This window comes from Eptatretus burgeri, chromosome 14, assembly GCF_056783735.1.
Source record: "Eptatretus burgeri isolate ZD-2024b chromosome 14, Ebu_testis_v1, whole genome shotgun sequence".
Classification (NCBI taxonomy): Eukaryota; Metazoa; Chordata; class Myxini; order Myxiniformes; family Myxinidae; genus Eptatretus; species Eptatretus burgeri.
The window spans coordinates 10,745,709-10,766,544 of NC_140974.1; the positions used below are offsets into that span (position 1 = coordinate 10,745,709).

General features: G+C 43.1%; 2 protein-coding genes across 3 annotated transcripts in view; one reads left to right on the forward strand and one right to left on the reverse strand.

Annotated features, from left to right (window-relative positions):
• The window catches only part of PIWIL1 (piwi like RNA-mediated gene silencing 1), a 133,482-nt gene extending 116,757 nt beyond the window's left edge, over nucleotides 1-16,725 (reverse strand). The window contains exons 1-2 of one of the 2 annotated variants that reach the window (XM_085853689.1): nucleotides 16,582-16,725; nucleotides 16,210-16,351 (exon numbers count right to left, since the gene is read on the reverse strand). In XM_085853689.1, coding sequence (XP_085709815.1) covers nucleotides 16,210-16,338 — 129 coding nt within the window. In that variant the 5' untranslated portion in view covers nucleotides 16,339-16,351; nucleotides 16,582-16,725. The remainder of the gene's footprint in view (nucleotides 1-16,209; nucleotides 16,352-16,581) is intronic. The other variant, XM_085853690.1, reaches the window with a different exon arrangement.
• Nucleotides 16,726-16,889: 164 nt separating this feature from the next.
• The window catches only part of LOC147012645 (uncharacterized), a 145,522-nt gene continuing 141,575 nt past the window's right edge, over nucleotides 16,890-20,836 (forward strand). The window contains exons 1-2 of the mRNA XM_085853691.1: nucleotides 16,890-17,523; nucleotides 17,955-18,087. Coding sequence (XP_085709817.1) covers nucleotides 18,062-18,087 — 26 coding nt within the window. The 5' untranslated portion in view covers nucleotides 16,890-17,523; nucleotides 17,955-18,061. The remainder of the gene's footprint in view (nucleotides 17,524-17,954; nucleotides 18,088-20,836) is intronic.

Here is a 20,836-nt window from a genome sequence, read left to right on the forward strand (position 1 = left end):
CGGCGCCGACAACACATATACTCAAAATCAAAAGAAAAGGGGCCACCCTCTACGACAAGGGGGCAGACGGGCCTGGGGCCGAGACCGCGTGGAGCCTACCCGTCTTGTGATGAGCCGCAAAATGGCGGCGGTGCCCCGACTCCGCGCTCCTCCGCGGGTTTCGTTGGCACTGCTTGGAATGGGGTGGGAACGGGGCCCCCTTTTCGCACTATCTCAGCGCGGGGGGGGGGGGGAGAAACAGGGGGGGGGTTGTTGATGCCCTGGGGAAAGAGGATAGCTGGCTTGCTTGGGTCCCGCGACGAGCGACTCCACTACGCCCTCGACCGCGTTCCCGGCTTCTCTCTGCAGCTCCCCGACAGACTCCGAACCCCGACAGACCAACTCTCCTCCAGACCCGTCTTGACTGCTGCTGCCACAACTCGCCCGAGCCCGAAACAGAAACTCACTGAATTCGCCCCGCGCTCGGCGCTTTATCGTGCAGCAGGAGAAACCATATGCAGATTTCCGGATCAGGATGGGCTCGGGGGCGGAGCCACGCTCGCCCATTGGACGGAGGAAAAGTGGGCGTGAATCATTCCTGATCCTCGAATTTGCATATAGCGATTCTACTCCGATGCGCCTGGAGGCGGGGCCAAATCGCCCCGCGCTTAATGATTGGACGGATCGGAAGTGGGCGTGAATCATTCCTGATCCGACTTCTCCTCGGAAAGGCCGCTTTTTGCACCCGCGGCTCAGCGCGCGTCCCGCACGAGGCCAGGACAGCCTGACGCTCGGCGTTCACAAGTGGTGCAGGAATGGCCGCAGAAGGAGAAGAGGTGAAGGTGGTGGAGGGTTTATTGTGGTGGTTTATGGCCATGGCGACACTTGGAATGGCGGTGATGCGATGGTTGCGAGAGCGAGTTGTGACGGTAAAGGTCGTGGTTGTTGTTGTGAAGCGGCGTTGTGGTTGGTGGTTGTTGTGTGATGGCGGTTGAGACGTGGTTGGCTCAAAATAAAGATAGAACAGAAAAACGGCTATCTTAAAGGGTCGCAGCCCAAATGAATGACATTTATTCCCTCTAAACAACGGGTTTGGGGCTAACTACACATGTACTTACAGAGATATCTCACCTACGGGACCTGAATGGTGGTTTGCGAATTTCCTCAACCACAATAGATTAGGCCACCCCACCCGGCCTCCACACACACACACACACACACACACACACACACACACACACACACACACACACACACACACACACACACACACACACACACACACACACACACACACACACACACACACACACACACACACACACACACACACACTGCAGGTTACAGTCTCACACATTCAAAGTTAATGTCCTCACACATTCAAATGAACAGAGACAAATACATACATTCAATGCATGCCCCCCCCCCCTCGAAGATAAAAGCCAGTCCCGACCATGCTACACTCAGAAGTTATATGGGCTCCGTTCTATGCTTCTATGGGGTGTCGTCCTGTTTAGTATCATGAGATCTGGCAGTCTACACCCACACAAATAGATTTTAAATCTTTGGTATAACCTACTCTTAAAAGCTAGGGTTAGGGTTTAGGGTTAGATTTAGGTTTAGGGTTGGGGTTAGGGTCAGAATTGGCGTTAGTGTTGACCCTAACTCTGCCTTTGAAAAGTGGGCCATGTTCGTCCGTGGGCCGAGTTAGCCCGGATCCGTTCTCCGTTCATTCGTCTTTGTTTTGACTTTGAGTCCGAGTCTGACTTTGGAGACATGATCTATGGTCTAGACCCTATATTAATTGATCAAGCTCGAAGACCCTAACTCAAACTCTAACTTAATTTTAAATAAAGATGCCTTCCCCTTCAAGTGCTAATTAATACATGAGCAATGAATAACAAGCCTGGAAAGCCAAAGCAAAGGCCAGTCTCACTCGCAGCACACAGATATACGCATATGGGACCATTACCACAATCACACTGACCTGGCAGAGAACTGACGAAAGTTGCTTTCCATCCAACACGACTGACTCTGTTCTCCCAGATTTTCCGTCTTTTAGCATCTGATGGAAATCTATACATCTTGAATCCCTTCTCAGTTCTATTTGTGCACCCAAAGGCGTAACAACCTGTCATTTTGTCGTAAAATCGATGTAAAACACGAATGAGAATGCTGCGTCCAGCGGGAAAGTTAAAACGCTGACCGATATGCATCCGATTCTGTCCGCGATGGACTCAAAATGGCTCCACGCAATCACGTGACTAGATTTTTCCAGACCCTCTATGTCGCTACTCTCTCGAAAAGGGACTCTAGGTTTAACGACTGCAGAAAAGATCAGGGCTTTGGACCTGAGATGGTGGTGAACAGCTGTCTTGAAGATTCTGAGAGAAGAATGAGATTGAAGAGAGTGGAAGGCAGTTCCACAGGCAGGGGGATGGGGTGAAAAAAAAACAAGGAAGGAATAAATGAGTGGAGGTAAGCGGTGGTTCAGCATTTAGGCAGTTTCACTCACAGGGGGTTGCTGGTGGACCGCTCGCGTCTTGCAGATATTGGGGAGTGGATGGGGGGGGGGTATTAAGAGGGGTATAGAGAGGACAGAGGGTGGAAGAACAGAGACCAATGACCTGTCAACAATGGCGAAGCGATTAGCCTGACTCTGCTTCATCGCGAGAGATTCAAATGACCTTGAAAGCCATGGTTGCCATGGCGTCGAGCTGAGCAAGATGTGAGGCAGTGGAGTGCAGTACTTCATCAAGCTGTGGATGAAAGCCTTGCAGGTGGATCGCTGCTCACATATGCCAAAGGACGACTTTGTACAACAGAGGATGCCCAGTCGGCATCTGGCTTTCTCGGCCAACTTTGAAACGTAGCTTGCCCAAGAGAGATTATGGCTGAGCGAGACCCACGAGTTTGAGTGATAACCTCTGAGAGGGTTGGTGAGAAAGTAGATGGAAGGATTTGCAGTACTGTCATTTCGTGGAGAGGGAGAAAGAGGGAGAGCGAGGGAGATAATTCTCAGAATTGGAAGACATGTTCCAAGTGTTTGACAAGTTTGTGAATTTTGTCAATGTCTGAGGAGACCAAATAGGCTGCTGCCTGTCTGAAGGATGAGGGATATAAGAGGGTACTGGAGTCAGTGAGATCATTGATGAAGATGAGGAATATGATAGGGCCGAGAACACTGCCTTTCCTTGGTGTACTCTAGGTTTGACAGGGAGAGAAGAAAGGATTCTGGAGAGCCATACGTTGACTTCAAGAGTGGAAGAAGTCAGTAATCCAAGAGTGGAGTTGTCCATGGAATCTATAGGCAGTTTTCTTTTCTTTTCCTTTCACTTCCATTGCACACAGCTCTCACCCTATTCCATCTCCAGGCACTGCATGACGTCTTCAGCACCCAGCAATCAGTTTGGCAAAAACGGTATTTTTTCAATTATTAATTAATTACTATACATTTATTAATTACTTATTTTTCTTTCTCATCTGGGAAATATCTCAGGCAACTTTTGAACGAAGAAGCTGATATTTGAATACGATAGTGACAGTGATTTGGTGATAAAGGGTATTTTTGATTTATTGATCAATACATTTAATTTTTCGATTGCTTCATGAATTTTCCAAAAGTTAGGTTCGGATGAAACAGTGGTGGTTTACATATGCGATTAGCCAATTAATCAAGAAACTAATTTTACAATTTTTAGCGATTTTAACTATGCAATTAATCAATTATTGTACACAGTTCCTTCCTAATTCAGTCTCCACATGCTGCATGCTGGATTTGCGGGACACCAAAGGCGCTCTGGCAATGTCGTGTGCTGGAGGACAATATTTATTTGGCATGGGGACATGTACTTTGAGTGTAGCTCGACTTGCTTCTACATCTCCGTTTCTCTAGCTCTTTATTTGTGACTATCTTACATTTCACATCATTCTCTCGTATCGACTTCATTACACACTTGACAAAATCAGTGTGCAAACCATTCCCTGCACAAAAGAACTCACAAACCATTGCCTCACTTGAGAACAGCTGCACAATGAAACGGAAGACCAAGAAGGGACCTGAAGAAGTAAAGAGCAACGGTGGAGTCATCAGGAGGAACCTGGATAGGATTCGGGTTTCAGCCGCTACTCCACAACCCTCAAACCCATTCAGGCACAGCCAAGTGAGCCTTACAGAAAAATTTGTGCAATAATTCACATCTCCTTAGAGAGATAGATAATGAAAGAGAAGAAGAGTAAAAAAAAAAAGATGAAAAAAAAGCAAGAATTACAGTGAATAAAGAGAATTGTGAAGAAAAAAAAAAAACTGAGAAATAAGTGTGAAAGCAACAAATAACCTGGACAGATAAGTTTCAGCAGTTATTCCACAGGCTCAAACACAGCAACATGTAAAAGCTAACGGAGGTCCATCAAAGCACACGCAGACTCTTCCCTTGGGCTTGATACCAGCTGCACCGAGGTGAAAACCACAATGACATGGGGAACCAAGGGTGAAAATGGAAGTTGCTGGAAGACGCAAGAACATTCCACCCCTTAATGTTGCCTCCCCCTCCCCACCTCCCCCACGTGATACGAATGCAACACAATTGGGCCAATGAAAAGCTGGGAAAGGGAAGGAGGAAGACAACAACGCTGGAGCTTCTAGCAGCATCGATGGAGCGGGCACCCGTCCAAGGTAAAAAGGGGCAGGGTTCACCGAGCCCCACACTCACACTGCAGCCAGAAGTAGGGAGCAGTCTTCTCCTTGCCAGAGGCTTGGGGAACATGTGGGTGAAGTTTCCCCTCGATATATCAAGCCATTCTGTAGAAGGTTATTAAAGGTTTATTCTTCAACAACAACAAAAAAAACATAGCTGCCAAACCATATGACGTCATATGGGGAGAACTTTTTGTTCCTCATCTACAGGCAATCATACCTGTAAGTTTCGCCTCAATCTCGTCAGCTGTTTTGTAGATTTTTGAAAGGTTATTTTTTGTTTAAAAAAAAAAAAAACTATACATTGCTGTCGAACCACATGACTGATGAGATCAACCCCCCCCCCCCCCGCCAAATACAATTACAATTTAGCTAAAGATGACCATTCCATTTTCATACCGATTGGATAAAGGGTTCAATATATGCAATGGCGACATCATGATGAAGCCACCTATGACATGATATTAAAAATAATAATAATTGCTGAAACTGCCACTTTATAACTGCTGGCAGTGATGACCGGGTACCAAGACGTCCGGCTTCGCCACAACATGAGACCGACGAGTGACAGACCGAGTAACACAAAGTTATCAATATATTCGTTACAATTACATATGCAGTTAGCCCTTTTCCTGTTCAGGCCATGTTCAGGCCATCAGGCCATGTTCCATCTATTTATTATGTACACAGTTGACCACTTTTTCTTGGGGTCATGGGTATTAATTGAATTGATACTTCTGTACCTTCAAACGCATGCAGGCGCAGCCAAGTGAGCCTTGTGCAGTGTGGGGGCCAGTACACACCCCTGATGAACTCCAGTAACAACTGGAAATAAGTCTGAGATGGTATCACCACATCTCACACAGAGATGCCAACTTTTGGAAATCAGAATTAGGGAGGATTTTCAACCGACACCAAATAATGTGCGCGAAGCGCACATCTCGAGCGCGGAGCGCTCGACCCTTGCGGCGGGGTCCAGGGCCCGCCTTAGGGCCCTGGAAGCTCTGGGGTTCTAGACGCTCTCTAGTGCCCTCTGAGCCCTATTTTGGAGCATTTAACATGTTAAGAATTCCCACTTTTTGAACAAAAAAAGGGGAAAATTGTGCACTTTTTAATGTTACATGTATGTTAATATTAGTAAGTTAGGGGACAATCAAAGATTAACAAAAAGCACAAAAGAAGCAATATTTTTCTTACCTTACTGGCTGGTACTACTGCTGCTTGCTTTTTCCATGGCAGCTTTGCTGAGTGACAGCTGTGTGGCTCTTTTAGCCCTTCTGATTATGTCTTTGCTGTATTCTCTCTGGTAGCAAGGGGTGTTATGAGCTAGTTTTTCAATTAAGAGAGCTTCCAGGGTTTTGACACTCAAATTGGGACGAAATTCAGTATGATTCTTCCGTACAAGACTGAGTGCCCGCTCACATGATGCGTTCGAATGAGGAATGACCAAGATTCCCTTCATCACTTTGCTCAAATTAGGATACTTCTTGGCACCAGTGCAGGGATCTGTGAGCTGTGAAATCCGATGCCACTGCTCATCCACTCTCACTGTCTCAGTAGCAATTGTAGCTATGGAGGCGTCTGCCTGGTAGTGAGCGAATTCACTCTCAAGACTGTCTATGTCACTATCACCGCCACTGAACAGACAGGGGAATTTCTTGATGAAAAACTCCACACAGTCAAACCCCACTTCTTGGTGTAGCTTAACATCCAGCACCTGAGCATGCTTGGCTAATTCATCATCTAGCGGCCAGGTTTTGAAGATATAATTGCAGGCTTTCACATAATATGAGCGAACTGCACTGAAGAAACCTTGGATGTCTGACTCACTCAGAGTGAAGGTGGATTTCTTGAGACTCCTTTGTTCCCTTATATACAGTTTGGCATCGTTCCCAATCATGAGGTCCTCATCATTCTTCTGATGATTTCTGTCAGAGAAGGGTACATTTACCAGAGCAACCGATGACACCGATGGTTTCAAAAACCATACGAAGATATCTTTCAGAAGACCATTCAATTCTCCGTGCAGGAGATTAATACAGGGTTCGTCTCTTTGGAGCAGAAGATTCCCCTTCTCAAAAAGCTTGTTAGCATATCGAAGGAAGAAACAATAGAGTTTTGTTTGTGGAGACAAGAACATCCTGTTGACACGTTTTTCTCTAGATTCCTGCACAGTGTTTGAGGAAGATGCGCTTTTAGTTGTAGAACTCATAGTACACTTAGCCGCAGGGCGATCACACTTGCGTTTACTGCCAGCAGAAGAGGTCAGACTCGTAGTATCAGATCCAATTTTACGTTTGAGGAGAGAGCTTGAGGTAGGTGCAGCCAAGGAAGAAGACCTCTGATTCGAAGGTTTTGCTGAGCTTCTATCAAGTGATTTGGCAAAAGCAGAACTTAACTTGGGTCCTTCTTTGCCTGTAGATGGGACTATCACAGTCTTTCTCGACTCTGAAGGGATCTACTTTGTAGATGAACGTGATGAAGGGCCGGTGATGCTACCTGCTCTCAGCATTGGTTTTGGTGCTGTCCCTGCTGTCTTCTTCGCAGCAGATACTGCAGTGGTAGTGGTGAATGCTGCTCCACGAGTGCTTGATCCTGCAGTGCCAGTACTGGCAGTAGATACAGTGCCGTCCTTCTTGCTCGTTGTTAGAGTCTTGGCTACAGTTGGTTGCATTTTTCTTCGTACTTCTTCTTTGAAGAAGAGGCGAAGTGGCTCCCACTGTTCAATCAGCCTGTCTAGGCACTGACCAAGGGACAGCCACCTTGTTGCGACATGCTTCAGAATCTTGTGTGTCGGGGCATCACAGAGTTCTTGCAGTGCTTTCACTCCTTTGACGCGTTTACTACTTTTGTCCAAGTAGTAGTAAATATTGATGAGAAAGTCATCTAATTCAATGGGTAAGGCCTGAGCCGCCTTCTTGGCCGTATTGTGCATCATATGGCAAGGGCATCCCATGATGTAGCACTCTGGATTTTGTTTGTGGATATAAGCAGCGACTCCTTTGTGCTTGCCCACCATGACAGAGGCATTATCAGCACAAAAGGAAACACAATTTCCCCACGGAATTTTCCTGTCACTGAACTCATGATCAAGCAGTTTGAAAATGTTTTCTCCAGTGGAATCTTGTTTGCACGCAGGCAAACTTAGCAAACCTTGCTTCACAATCCCAGCACTGTTGTCATAGTACGAAATCAGGACAGGATATAGCTGGGCCTCACCACTGTCATTGCTACCGTCTGTAGCTAGGCTAAATGGAGCTAGTCTAGCAATATCGGCAATAGATGAAGCAGTAACATTTGACAACTCACCAATTACACTGGTCAACAACAAATTTGTTGTCTGCATTTTTTAAGCTGATTTAGGACGAATCTGATGCGCTGAATCCAAAACTCACATTAGTTTTGTTCAATCAGGTCAAGTTTTTGAGATATGGCCACATGTCGTTTTTTACATTTTTGTTCACATGTACGCATGTGTGGAGCATTTTAGAAGAAGTTGGTGGGCGTAAAATGTCATGTCAAATAATTGTTTTAATTGGAAATAATTATTTTAATGACAAGAAGTATTCAGGTACGATAGTTCTAGGTGATTATGTCGAAAAGGGATCAGTTTGAAGTCATAAAACCTCAAAATCTTCCAAAAATTGGTGAGGCAAAGCATAAAGTTTGTGGATCAAAACTAAAGTTAATGGGGCAGATTTTGTAATAATGTGATACAAAAAAGTTGTATTTCTTGAAATAACGAACTCTGAAGAATGTACAATACCTACATGCGCCAATTTATGACATGCGCTTCTGCTCAAGCTTGGAGTGCCACAGTACGAACCCAAAGATTGGAGACTGTTCATTGACAGCAGCAAGCGATCACTGAAATGTGTTCTGCTACACAACGGCAACCAGTTTGCCTCTGTACCCATCGCTCACTCGACTACACTGAAGGAGAAGTATGAAGCGGTGAAGTACGTGCTGGAGAAAATTGGTTATGATCAGCATAAGTGGTTTATTTGTGTTGACCTGAAGATGGTGAACTTTTTGTTGGGACAACAGTCTGGCTTCACCAAGTACCCATGTTTTCTGTGCATGTGGGATAGTAGGGACCGTGCTCAGCATTACACGAAGAAGGACTGGCCTTTGCGGGAGGAATTGGTGCCATGCAAAGAAAGGAACGTCATCAACGACCCTCTGGTGGACAGAGACAGAATACTCTTCCCACCGCTGCACATCAAGCTCGGCTTAATCAAGCAGTTCACCAAGGCTCTGGACAAAGATGGTGAGTGCTTCACTTACTTGTGCCAGGCTTTTCCAGGATTGACCATGGAGAAGTTGAAAGTTGGCATCTTTGATGGTTCTCAGATCCGTCAGCTCATCAGAGATCCAGAGTTCAAAAACTCAATGAACGAAGTGGAACTGGAAGCGTGGAAGACATTTGTTTTGGTAGTGAAGAACTTTCTTGGCAACAATAAGGCCAGAAACTACGCAGAACTTGTCAACAACATGCTGACTGCTTTCAGAAACCTGGGCTGCAACATGAGCATCAAGATGCACTACCTATTTTCACATATGAACCGGTTTCCTGAGAACCTGGGTTCAATGAGTGACGAGCAGGGGGAGAGATTCCATCAGGACATGAAGGAGATGGAGACCAGGTATCAGGGTCGCTGGGACGCAGTCATGATGGCTGACTACTGTTGGAATCTGAAGAGAGACCTCCCTGCCGCTGAACATTCCAGGAGTTCGAAGAAACGGAAGTTCAAGCCCTGAAGTTTGAACAGTGGTGACGCAACATGCAATTTACTTGTACTTACCTTTATCAATGCCCACCATTCAGATGACAGTAATCGATGTTTCTATCATGTAATCAATAAATGTTGTTGGCAAAACATTTTTTATTTCTTAAAAACATGTTTAGGATGATATGTGTTGACAAAAATCAGCTGATGCCACAAAAATGTAATTGATTTTGTCACAAGATCTGATTTTTTCAAATCAACTTAGCACAAAAACCTGACCTGATGGAGAGAAACGGATGCCATTTCCTGATTCAGCAGTGCCAGAATACCCTAATTCACTTGTAGAAATCTAGACAACATTCAGAAAGTAAAAAATTATTGACCAGTGTTCTTTTTTTCTTCTTTGTTCTTGTTCTTTTTTTCTTTTTCTTTTTTCTTGCTTTTTGTTCTTGTTATTTTTTTTTTTTTTTTTTTTTTTTTTTTTGTTCTTGCACATCTTGCACATCTTGCAAGTTTTTGTTCTTGCACATCCATACTTTGAAGCAACTTTTGAATCTGGAAACATCTTTTGAAATAGAGGTCCAGCATGATCTGAGACTGATATGGGCAAGTTATGTTCCACAATAAATCCACTAAAGAGAAGTTCCGCTCGGGTAACATCCTCTTCCTCGCTTGTCCCTTGTTTGGTGAAATAATTCAGAAGTGTACCGGTACTCGTGCTCGAAGATCTCTCCTTTGCAATGTCTGTGTGCCGTTTGCTTCCAACGTGCTTCCGAATATCATCGCGACCTCCGTGCTCAACTGAAATATCAACGCTGCATACTGTACAATACGCATGATGAATTCCTCTTTCAGACTTTCGAATACACGGGTATTGGAGACTGTATTCGGTCTTGTACTTCTGAGACCATTTCTTGGTCTTCGTAAGCTTCTTTTCTGCCATTTCGTAATCAACATCGAGGGCTTGAAGCATCGGTAACTTCGAAGTCGATGTTCCACAGCTGCAGCGCGACTCGTAGAACTCTAGCGGCTGTTAAATTAAACACCGCACGGTGGTCGCGACCGCCGGGCTGGTACGGGGCCCAGCTGCATGCAGTGAGCGTATCGCATGCATATACACTGTGCATACATACCGCATGCACTGTATTGCACACATACCGCATGCACTAAATCTCAGTGCATGATCGCATAAGCGAGATCCAGACCCAATGTTTCGCTGCTCCTCATTTGAATTTGCAATTTTTTACGTACAATTTGGTAGCAGCGAACGTTATGGAGTTACCACATGCTATACGTAGCAGACGATGCTTTTCATTCAATTCTCATACTAGTACATTCTGATTAGTGAACAGTGCAAAAATATCAAAATTTCGGGAGGATAAGGATAGTGATCGTAAGGGCAGGAGTTTGGGTGAATTTTCGGAAGCCTCCCGATGAAATCGGGAGGGTTGGCATTGCTGCTCACAGCATGAATGGAGCAAAATACACAAAAATCCGAGGAAAACCCGCTGCCCTCTGAAAGAAACCTGAAATTGGGATCGAAGTTCACTTTTCAACATGACAATGACACAAAGCACACAACGAAAGCTACACTGGAGTGGCCCATTCACATTCCCGACCTAAATCCAATCAAAAATCTGTGGCATGACTTGAAGATTGCTGTCCATCAACACTCCCCACACAACTTCACTGAGCTTGAACAGTTTTGTGCAGAAGAATGGGAAAATATTACCCAACCAAGGTGTGTAGTTGGTAGAGACCAATCCCAACAGACTCACAGCTGTAATTGCTGTCACAGGTGCTTCCACCAAGTATTAACTCAGGGTGGTGGACATTTATCCAAACAAAATATTCTAGTTTTGTATTTTTAATTATTTTTCTGAAATTTGTAGAATTTGTTTTTTTCACTTGGAAGTTGTGGGTTCCGATGTGTAAATCAAGGTGGAAAATGTCCGATTTCATGCCTTATAACATGGAATCAAATTGCAACAAAAGGTGAAAAGCTTGAAAGGTATGTAGACTTCCTCGGCACTGTATATTTACGTGGAAACAAGATGTACCAGGTAAAATTCACCAAGGGAGACACTGTATCTGGTCTTGGTGCTTCTGAACAGCGATGGGAAGATCATATCTGGGTCTTCTGAATACCCAAAGTTTTCAATCAACTTTCAAAATGTTACATCTCTTGCTACAAGTGTTGTGTATTACAAATATGTGTTGCGCTATAAGAATAAGTGTTGTGTACTACACTGCCACAGCCCACTTGCTTTATTGGAAGGAACTCGACAGCTCTCGTATATCCGACATTCCTGTGAATGTAATTAGCATTTACGAACACAATTACGGTTAACCATTTTGAAATTGTCACTCTTTTGTTTAAATGTTGAAAAGACGATTTTATACATTTCACCCGAGCAGCAATAGATAGGTTAAAGAGCAGGTTTTGGGTCGCTAATGACCGTGTGATTCGAAGGTTGTAATCACATTAATAATCGTTGGGCAATTATTTTATTACATTTGAAACTCAATATATGCTAAAATTAACTTTTAAGTCAAAACTTTTGTCAGTGATCGAAAAACAGACAGGAATTTACAGAAGATGCTATGACGTCACGTTCTCCGAAAACTTCGTGAACATTCGGAAACAGTGCATGAACAATGGCAAGATGCGAATCAGAGAGTAATTTCAGCAGCGATGAAATTGAGCGTTTTCATTCCGATATTGCCGAGGACGAGTCGGAGGATGATGGGAATTTATACTATAGAGTTTCTGGCCCTGAGCCATATAAATTTGAGCCACTTGCAAGTGCCAGAAAACGGCCTATTTCGTGTACAAGTGGCAGGACTGACTGCTCAGCACTTCACACTGACAGACTCCAGACAGATTGGTTTGTCGATTTTCATTTTCTTGTTCGATGCAAAAAATAATGTAAAGTTTGATTCGTCTGTGACTTGATATAATAATTTTTAACCCTCTAGTCCAGTGTTTCTCAACCGGGGTTCCCCGGAACCCGAGGGTTCCGCAAGAGATCGCTAGGGGTTCCGCGAGAAACAGTAATAAATTGGCTAATGTATTTTTGAGTAGTTTTTGTTTGATTTAATATTCGTAATTTTACGATACACGTACGGCATATTGTTGGAAACTCCTTGGTTATTATATTAGAGGCTTCAACCTCTTATATCATTTACAATTGTAACAACCATAGGGAATGTTATATTAAAACAACCATAACAACCACGAAGCGCGATGGACGCCCGGAATAACGACTCGTCATTGAACACTGCACACGGCCTGTACGTGATGACTTCACCCACTCGAAGCACGATGCGCGATGGACGCCCGGAATAACGACTCGTCATTGAACACGGCACACTGCCTGTACGTAATGACGTCACAAATGATGACGTGGATCTCATTGCAAATGATCACAAATGATCTCATTGCCAATAAATTTGACAAAAAGGGAGTCATTTTTTCCTTAAACCAGGTATCCGAAAAAAAAAAATTATATTTAACACGTGAACTACGATAAAAGTATAAAAGAGCGAGATATTAATAATGGTATATAATAATTTTTATGCAGGGGTTCCCTGAGACATGAAAACTATTTCAAGGGTTCCACAAGGGTAAAAAGGTTGAGAAACGCTGCTCTAGTCACTCAAGAGTCAGAAAGAATGAATTAATAATGGACCCAAATATATTATACACCGTAGCCTTGGCGTTGAAGTATTTCTGAGAGCTGAGCTTGACCCCAGTGAAAGTGAACAGTTAAAACAAACCCCAACTTTAAAGAGACTGTTGTGGCATATAAATAACAAAACATGTTTAGCCTCATTGGGAAATTTTCTACCAAATTTGGGAAAAAAAAGTGGAAAATTGATCAATTTTTTTACAATTGAAATGAAATAGCCCAATTTGCTGATGCTGTTAAAAAAAGTAATTTAATCAACAATAAGTTGATTTGTTGACAAATATTTTCATGCTTGTGTTTTTCTTTAAGAATACTTTAATACATTCTTTAAGAATACATTTCAAGGTTTTTCTCACTTAAACTCAACAATCGATTCTGTGACAGAGCAGTATCTGGAGAACGAGTCAACCAACAACTCATATTCACAGTGGTGATTTGATGTGTTTATACCTTCGTAATCTTCGGCTGTGAAATGGTCACCACAAATGACAAGTCTATCGAAAGGGTCCTCTTTACCCGTTTTCTTTGTACAAATCTTATCCACTGCCGGCGAATGTTTGATTCCTTTGGGAATCGGTGGGGGCGATTACCCGTTTTCCAGCCATTTTCGCAAAGCATGATGACACACGTATGAGGCATGATGTACAGATATCCAAATAAAACTTTGTTCTACAATCTCTCTATAATTCCAGGTGTGTGTGTGTGTGTGTGTGTGTGTGTGTGTGTGTGTGTGTGTGTGTGTGTGTGTGTGTGTGTGTGTGTGTGTGTGTGTGTGTGTGTGTGTGTGTGTGTGTGTGTGTGTGTCCCCGCTGTTTCTCGACAACCACTGGTCCGATGTAATTGAAACTTGCCAGGTATATTGCTGGGGACCTGAGTATATGCCTTTTCAAGGTTTCATATTAATCAGATAAGTGGTTCCCAAGTTATGGCCATTTATTTACCAAACCAATGACAGGACACATTTCTTGGCATTTTGCACCTACAGTATCTACCTTCTATAATTCCAGCAATCTGTTTGTTTGCCTTTCAAAAGGTTTGATATTAATCGGACAAGTGGTTCCAAAGTTATGGCCAAGTTAGAGCACGTTCCCCATTACGGGTTACAACGTACGGACTTCCAGATAGTGATGACTTACTGTATTATAATAATTTCTCGATTTCTTATGCGCATTTATAAACCCAATGCAGTTGTCGCTTACGAGAGCGAAGGAACGGCCTGTATGGTTGTTTGAAAGGTTTTTTTTTTTTGCACGTACAACCACGCGAGAATGAAGGAACGGCCTGTGTGGTTGTTGTTTCTGGCACGCGGTTTGAAAGTTTTTTTTTTTCCCACTTACGGCCACGCACGCGAGAGCGAAGGAACGGCCTGTGTGGTTGTTGTTTCTGGCACGCGGTTTGAGGTTTTTTTATTTTTTTTTTTTTATTTTTTTTTTTTTTGCACTTACAGCCACACACTAGTAATTCAAAAAAAAAAAAATTACCCCCGTGTGGGGGTGATTGTCATCTCTATAATGTTTTTTTTACTATCAATCGATGAACCGTTGCCAGATATCTCCTAAAATGACAGACTAGATAGGTTTTGAAAATGGCAACTTTCACAACTTTCGTGACCTTGACCCTGACCTCGAATCCGGGGAAAAATATGTCGTTGGGTATCACTCATCGACCTCAACCCACATACCAAATTTCATCAAGATCGGAAGTAAAAAGTTTTCTTTGTACCGGGAGGTGTTTTTGACCATCTTCCAGGTTACGTGGTGGCCAAACGGGACGGAAATTCAAAAATCTGTCCAGTTAGATACAATATAATATTTTTTTTACTATCATAATCAATAAACAGTTGCCGAATATCTTGTAGAATGGCAGACTTAGATAGGTTTTGAAAATGGCGATTTTTATAACTTATGTGACCTCGTGACCTTGACCCCGGACAAAAGTTATATCGTTGTGCAACACTCATCGACCTCTACCCACATACTAAGTTTCATCAAGATCGGAAAGAAAAATTGTTGATGTACGGACGTACATTTGGTCCGGCTTTATTAGGGACACCATTTGGTCATCATCTCAAAAAAGTTCCCCAGGGGTGAGGAACGTAGTAACAAAAAAATAATTGAAATCAGACAAGCGGTTTTCCATTTATTACAAAAAACATTTTCAAGATGGCCGCCCCAGTCAGCCATCTTGGATCCGGCCACGCCCAAAATCAATAGGGTTCTTCCTTTTCAGGTGGTACATGTGTGACCCAAATTTCAAATCGATATGGTGAACAGTTTATGAGTTATCGCACTCACAGCTATAAATGTTGACGCACGGACAACCCGGGTGACAACAATATCCCCCTTCTGCCACGCGGCGGGGGATAAAAAAAAAAGCGAAAGAACGGCCTGCTGAACTGGACACTTCAATGAGCGAGTGAGCGTCAGCTTTGTTTTGGAGAACGTGACGTCACCATCCATACATGGCACGCGGCTGCTTTTTTCAACAGCCTCGAGAAATAACTTCAGAGTTAAATTTCATTAATGTTCCCAATAGTTAGGCAACCACAATAGTTTGCATCGAACTATTCAATGCACATATAATCATATTGATAAATTTTCAGAACATGTTTGGTGACCCGCAACCTGCTCATTAAAAGGGCCCGGGGAACAGAACCAAGTGACTGTAAACACACTGCGCATGCGCGAAAGGCTTCATACATTCATACTATTCATACAATTTCAGAAGTCCTGCGTCAAAGAAATCCCACTCGTTTCGCACTACATCCAATACCCCGGGGTAGAGCGTTCGCTCCGACACAACCATGGTCCTGAGGAGGATTAAAATATCCTGGGGGTATCGGCCCAATTAATTACTTATCCCTCCCCCACCCCTCCGGGGGAAGGAAAGTGTCGTGTGAAAGCTCCGAACTTGCGGAGTAACTTCAAATTTCCTGCCAAATGAACAGGTGATCGTGGCAGAGTGCACGTGGTCTCCTAACCCCTGCTGGAGGAAGAGGGAATTACAAGCAAATGGTACGAATGTGCTTCAACCGCTCATCCCTTCACCACCCGTAAGGAGCAGGTGTTTCCAGTTTAGCAGAATGGGGTTGGGGTTCGGGTTATTGCCTTACCCGTTTATCCAATGTACACACCTTATCGCCAGTGGCACCGGGCTGCTGTGGTGCAACCTCAGTCACTCGTGTTCGACCCCGTGCTCTTGCCTTGGCACGACCGTGCTGGTAATCTTTCCTTGGATCCATCTTTTCGATGACGCTAATGACCAGGTCAGAAAAGACGACCCCAATAAAAACAGACGGAGAATTAATCCAACTTGAATTAAAAAAAATAAAAATTAAATTAAATAAAACTACGCTGATTGAGCACACAAACTGATCACACAACCAAACTCCCGTCGACAATCGTTGTTCTGATTACAATCAGAATCATGTAAATAATTATTAAAGTAATCATTCACAACGAGAGAGGTGCTTGAACGTCTTTACCTCGCTCAATCAGGAAAAAGCCGCCAAACTCGCTTAACCGAAGACGACAAATGAAGTCCTGGCGGGAATTCTCCTCACCACGGCTTTATTTAAAACGTCGAATCCTTTCGCTCAATCACTCCGCCTCAGAGACCTATTGGTCTTTTTTTTTTTTTTTTACAAAATATCTCACGCTTTCTCAAAACAATAGCAACTCTCTTCCTAAAAATCATATGTGATCACAAGTTGTTTCAATTAATGTCCAATTTATTCTCTTTTTTTTGTGCTCTAGTTCGAGGAACTATTTCGCGGCTGACGGGAATTCGCCTCACCACGGCTTTATTTAAAACGTTGAATCCTTTCGCTCAATCACTCCGCCTCAGAAACCTATTGGGCTCCTTTTTTTTTTTTTTTTACAAAATATCTCACGCTTTCTCAAAACAATAGCAACCTTCTTCCTAAAAATCATATATGATCACAAGTTGTTTCAATTAATGTCCGATTTATTCTCTCTTTTGTGTTTTCGTTCGAGGAACTATTTCGCGGCGTGGTGACGAAAGTCAAATTCTCTTTTCGACGTCTTTGAACTCGATTCCAATTCTATCCTTTTTTATTGTTATATATAACAATGACGCGTTGTTTTAACATTTTTGCACTTCATTTTATGCGCCATCATTGACGCGTTTGTCGAGCCAGGAATTTGTTCGTCGATTCGCACGAAAAAAAAAATGGCGATTATCACGTCACCCCATTCCGCGGTGAAGGATTATATTCAAGAGGTCAGGGTCGTCACGTCTGCAGGTTACAGGGTTGTGTTCAGCGATCAAGCAAGATAGTTTGCGCTTGACAAGCTAGCCGTTCCTTATCGACGGTTTAAAATCGTGGTGACTGAACACACCTCAGCCATAGAGCCATGGAGGCCATCTACAAAGTACGTACGCGGCAGGATGTGGACCCGCTGAGGTAAAAACCCGATGCAGTATATAATGGGAGGATTTCAGTTTCCGATTTATTTCCAAAGATGAAAACGTTCTCTCTCAGATTAATGTCGGTGTAAACCCCGTCTCACCGTTTCCCACCCCGTGTAAGCCAAGGGGAGATTAATTGTTGAAGATTTTTTTTTATTAACTCTTCTCTCTCGTCAGGATTGTCCTAATGGGGGGGGGGGGTGCAGTACGACAGTTTTGTCACACTTGAGACCCTCCGATCCTAACGGGTACATTCTTCTGTTTAAAAACCCTTTTTAATTTTTTTTTTTAATTTCATCAAATTGTTGGCGGGTTCGCTCTCCTCGCTGGTGAACTGTGTGAAACGTTGCCGTTGTACTTTTTAGATCCTCGTGGAGGATGTCTAAGTCTTACGTTGTTGTTCTTGTGGACTTTTTTGTTTCACAGCCGACAGTTTTCATCGAAACTTCCTGAAACTTGGCGTATGCCGGTTACGATGGGGATTGGTGCCTTCGTTTCCGTGACGTAGGAGTGGCAATGGTCAATGGCAGCGAATGTCATGGCAAGCAAAGACAGGGAGGTAAACTTGATTTTAATTAACTCTGTGTGTGTAAGTATCACAGCAGTTGTTACTTCAATGCAAGCGATAATTCGTGGAATGCATGTGAACATTCCGTACGGGCACGCACCACTTCCGGATAGTGATGACTTCATGTATTCTAATGATTTATCGATTTCTTATGCGCATTTATAGATAAACACAATGCCCCAGTCCAGTCGTCGTTTATGAGAGCGAAGGAACGGCCTGTGTGGTTGTTTCTGGCTCGAGGTTTGAAAGAAAAAAAATTGGGGGTGGTGGCGGGGAGGGGTTGCACATACGGCCACACACTTACGGGCACGCGAGAGCGAAGGAATGGCCTGTGTGTTTGTTTCTGGCTCGCGGTTTGAAAGTTTTATTTTTTTGTTTGTTTTTTGGGTGGGGTTGCACATACGGGACGCACGTACGTGCACGCGAGAGTAAAGGACCAGCCTGTGTGGTTGTTTCTGGCTCGCGGTTTGAAAGTTTTTTTTTTTTGCTTGCACCTACGGCCACGCACGTATGGCCACGCACGTACGAGCACACGAGAGCGAAAGAACAGCCTGTGTGGTTGTTGTTTGTGGCTCGCAGTTTTTCAATTTTTTTTTCTTTTTGCATGTACGGGCACGCACGTACGGGCACGTACTAGTATGTAAAAATACCCTGCACAGACAGTAACCATCTCCGATTTTGAAAATTCCTCTGAGAAAAAAGTTATGACGTCAAAATATCTCCGCTAATGGAAATTGCCTAAAAAATTATCTCAAATTAGGAAAGCTTTTTAAATTCTGTTTGTGGGAATCGAACAGGGCATCAGCAGAGATGAATTACCGCACATATGATACATCGCTATGATGTCATATCAATTTTTATGACGTCATTCCTATTTTTTGACATTTTTTGTTTCACAACCCAGAGTTTTCATCGGATCTTCGTGAAACTTGCCATGTATATGCAGAAAGCCCACGCGCAGGCAGTGACCATCTCCGATTTTGGAAATTATTCCTAGAAAAAAAAGTTAACGTCATAATATCGTCACGAATGGAAATCGCCTATACCATTACGTCCGAAACTAGTTTGTTTCACAGCCTACAGTTTTCATCGAAACTTCCTGACACTTGGCATATATATGTAAAAATACCCTGCGCAGACAGTAACCATCACCAATTTTGAAAATTCCTCCTAGAAAAAAGTTATGACGTCAAAATATCTCCGCTAATGGAAATCGCTTAAAAAATTATCTCCGAAACTAGGCAAGCTTTTTGAATTCTGTTTGCGGGAATCGAACAGGGCATTAGCAGATATGAACTAGAACGGCACTTAGTAGAGTGCATACCTCCGCCAGGCTGAACAGTTTACGTTTTGTATCCCACTGAAAGGTCGGATCTAGATCCGGACATGAATCAAAATCGAATCAGCATGTTCTTATCACCTAACAACTCATGTACCTCGTTTTGTTATAACTCGTCCACAACTTTTTGAAATATCGTGCTATACAGTCTGACCGACATTTGCTGGGGATACGTTCCTGAAAAATGCCGAATCCGCGAATATCGAGGCATTGTTTCAATGGAAAAAAGGGGGGATAGGTTCTCAGCGGTTCGTGATTCATAAAGGAAAATCAAAAGTCCCATGAAAAACCACGAATACACCTGCAAAAAAAAACGTGAATATGTGAAGCATGGAGTCGCGAATGTAGAAGCAGGTCACATTTTATGAACTGCGAATACACGGGGTCTGGAAGTAGTGGAACCGCAAATGTAGAAGCAGGTTACATTTTATGAACCGCGAATATGTGGGGTCCACAAGTCTTGCGAATGTCAGGGTCTGACAGTATATTGTTTTTGGCCCCATCTCTCAATAGTGACGAATCACTTAAGAAATATATTTTTTTATCGTATCCGGTTACGATCTTCACCATAATTGAATAATTTCTTCTTGTTATACACTCCACCTGTCCATCAAGTTTCAACCGAATCTGTCCACAACTTTTTAAGATATCGTGCTATATATTGGTTTAGTCTATCTCTCAATGGTAAAGATTCACTTAACCTTTTGAACCCTGAGCTCCTTGGACTTTCAGCCTCCACACCCAGGGCTCCCTGGAGAAAAATCTGACCACTCAGGTAGTTCAAGGTTTGAATAGTGGCTCGTAACACAGCCACTTGGGTTCAAAAACATTCCTGGATCCGGATCTTCACCAAAATTGAATCGATTCTTCCTTGTCACACACCCAGCATGTCCCCAAGTTTCATCCGAATCGGTCTATAACTTTTCGAGATATCATGATTTTATATATATATATATATATATATATATATATATATATATATATATATATATATATATATATATATATATATATATACACACACACACTTTTTGTCCCTATCTCTCAGTGGTGAAGAATCACTTGAAAATTATTGGATATGGATCTGGATCTGGATCTTCATCAAACTCTAATCATTTCATCACTGTCACACACCTAACTTGTCCACCAAATTTTGTCTGAATCCATCCACAACATTTTGAGATATCCTGTTCACAGATAAACAGACATGAGTGAAAACATAACCTCTGCCCACCTTTGGTGGCAGAGGCAACTAGATCAACGTGCATGTAGAAATGCCCAAAAAAAAAAAATCGAAATTTTTTTGAAAAAGAAGTTCCACAATTTTCCAAGTTTTTTTTTTGGGGGGGGGGGAGGTTGGAAATCACTTAAAACATGTAGAAATGCAAAAACAAAAATTGA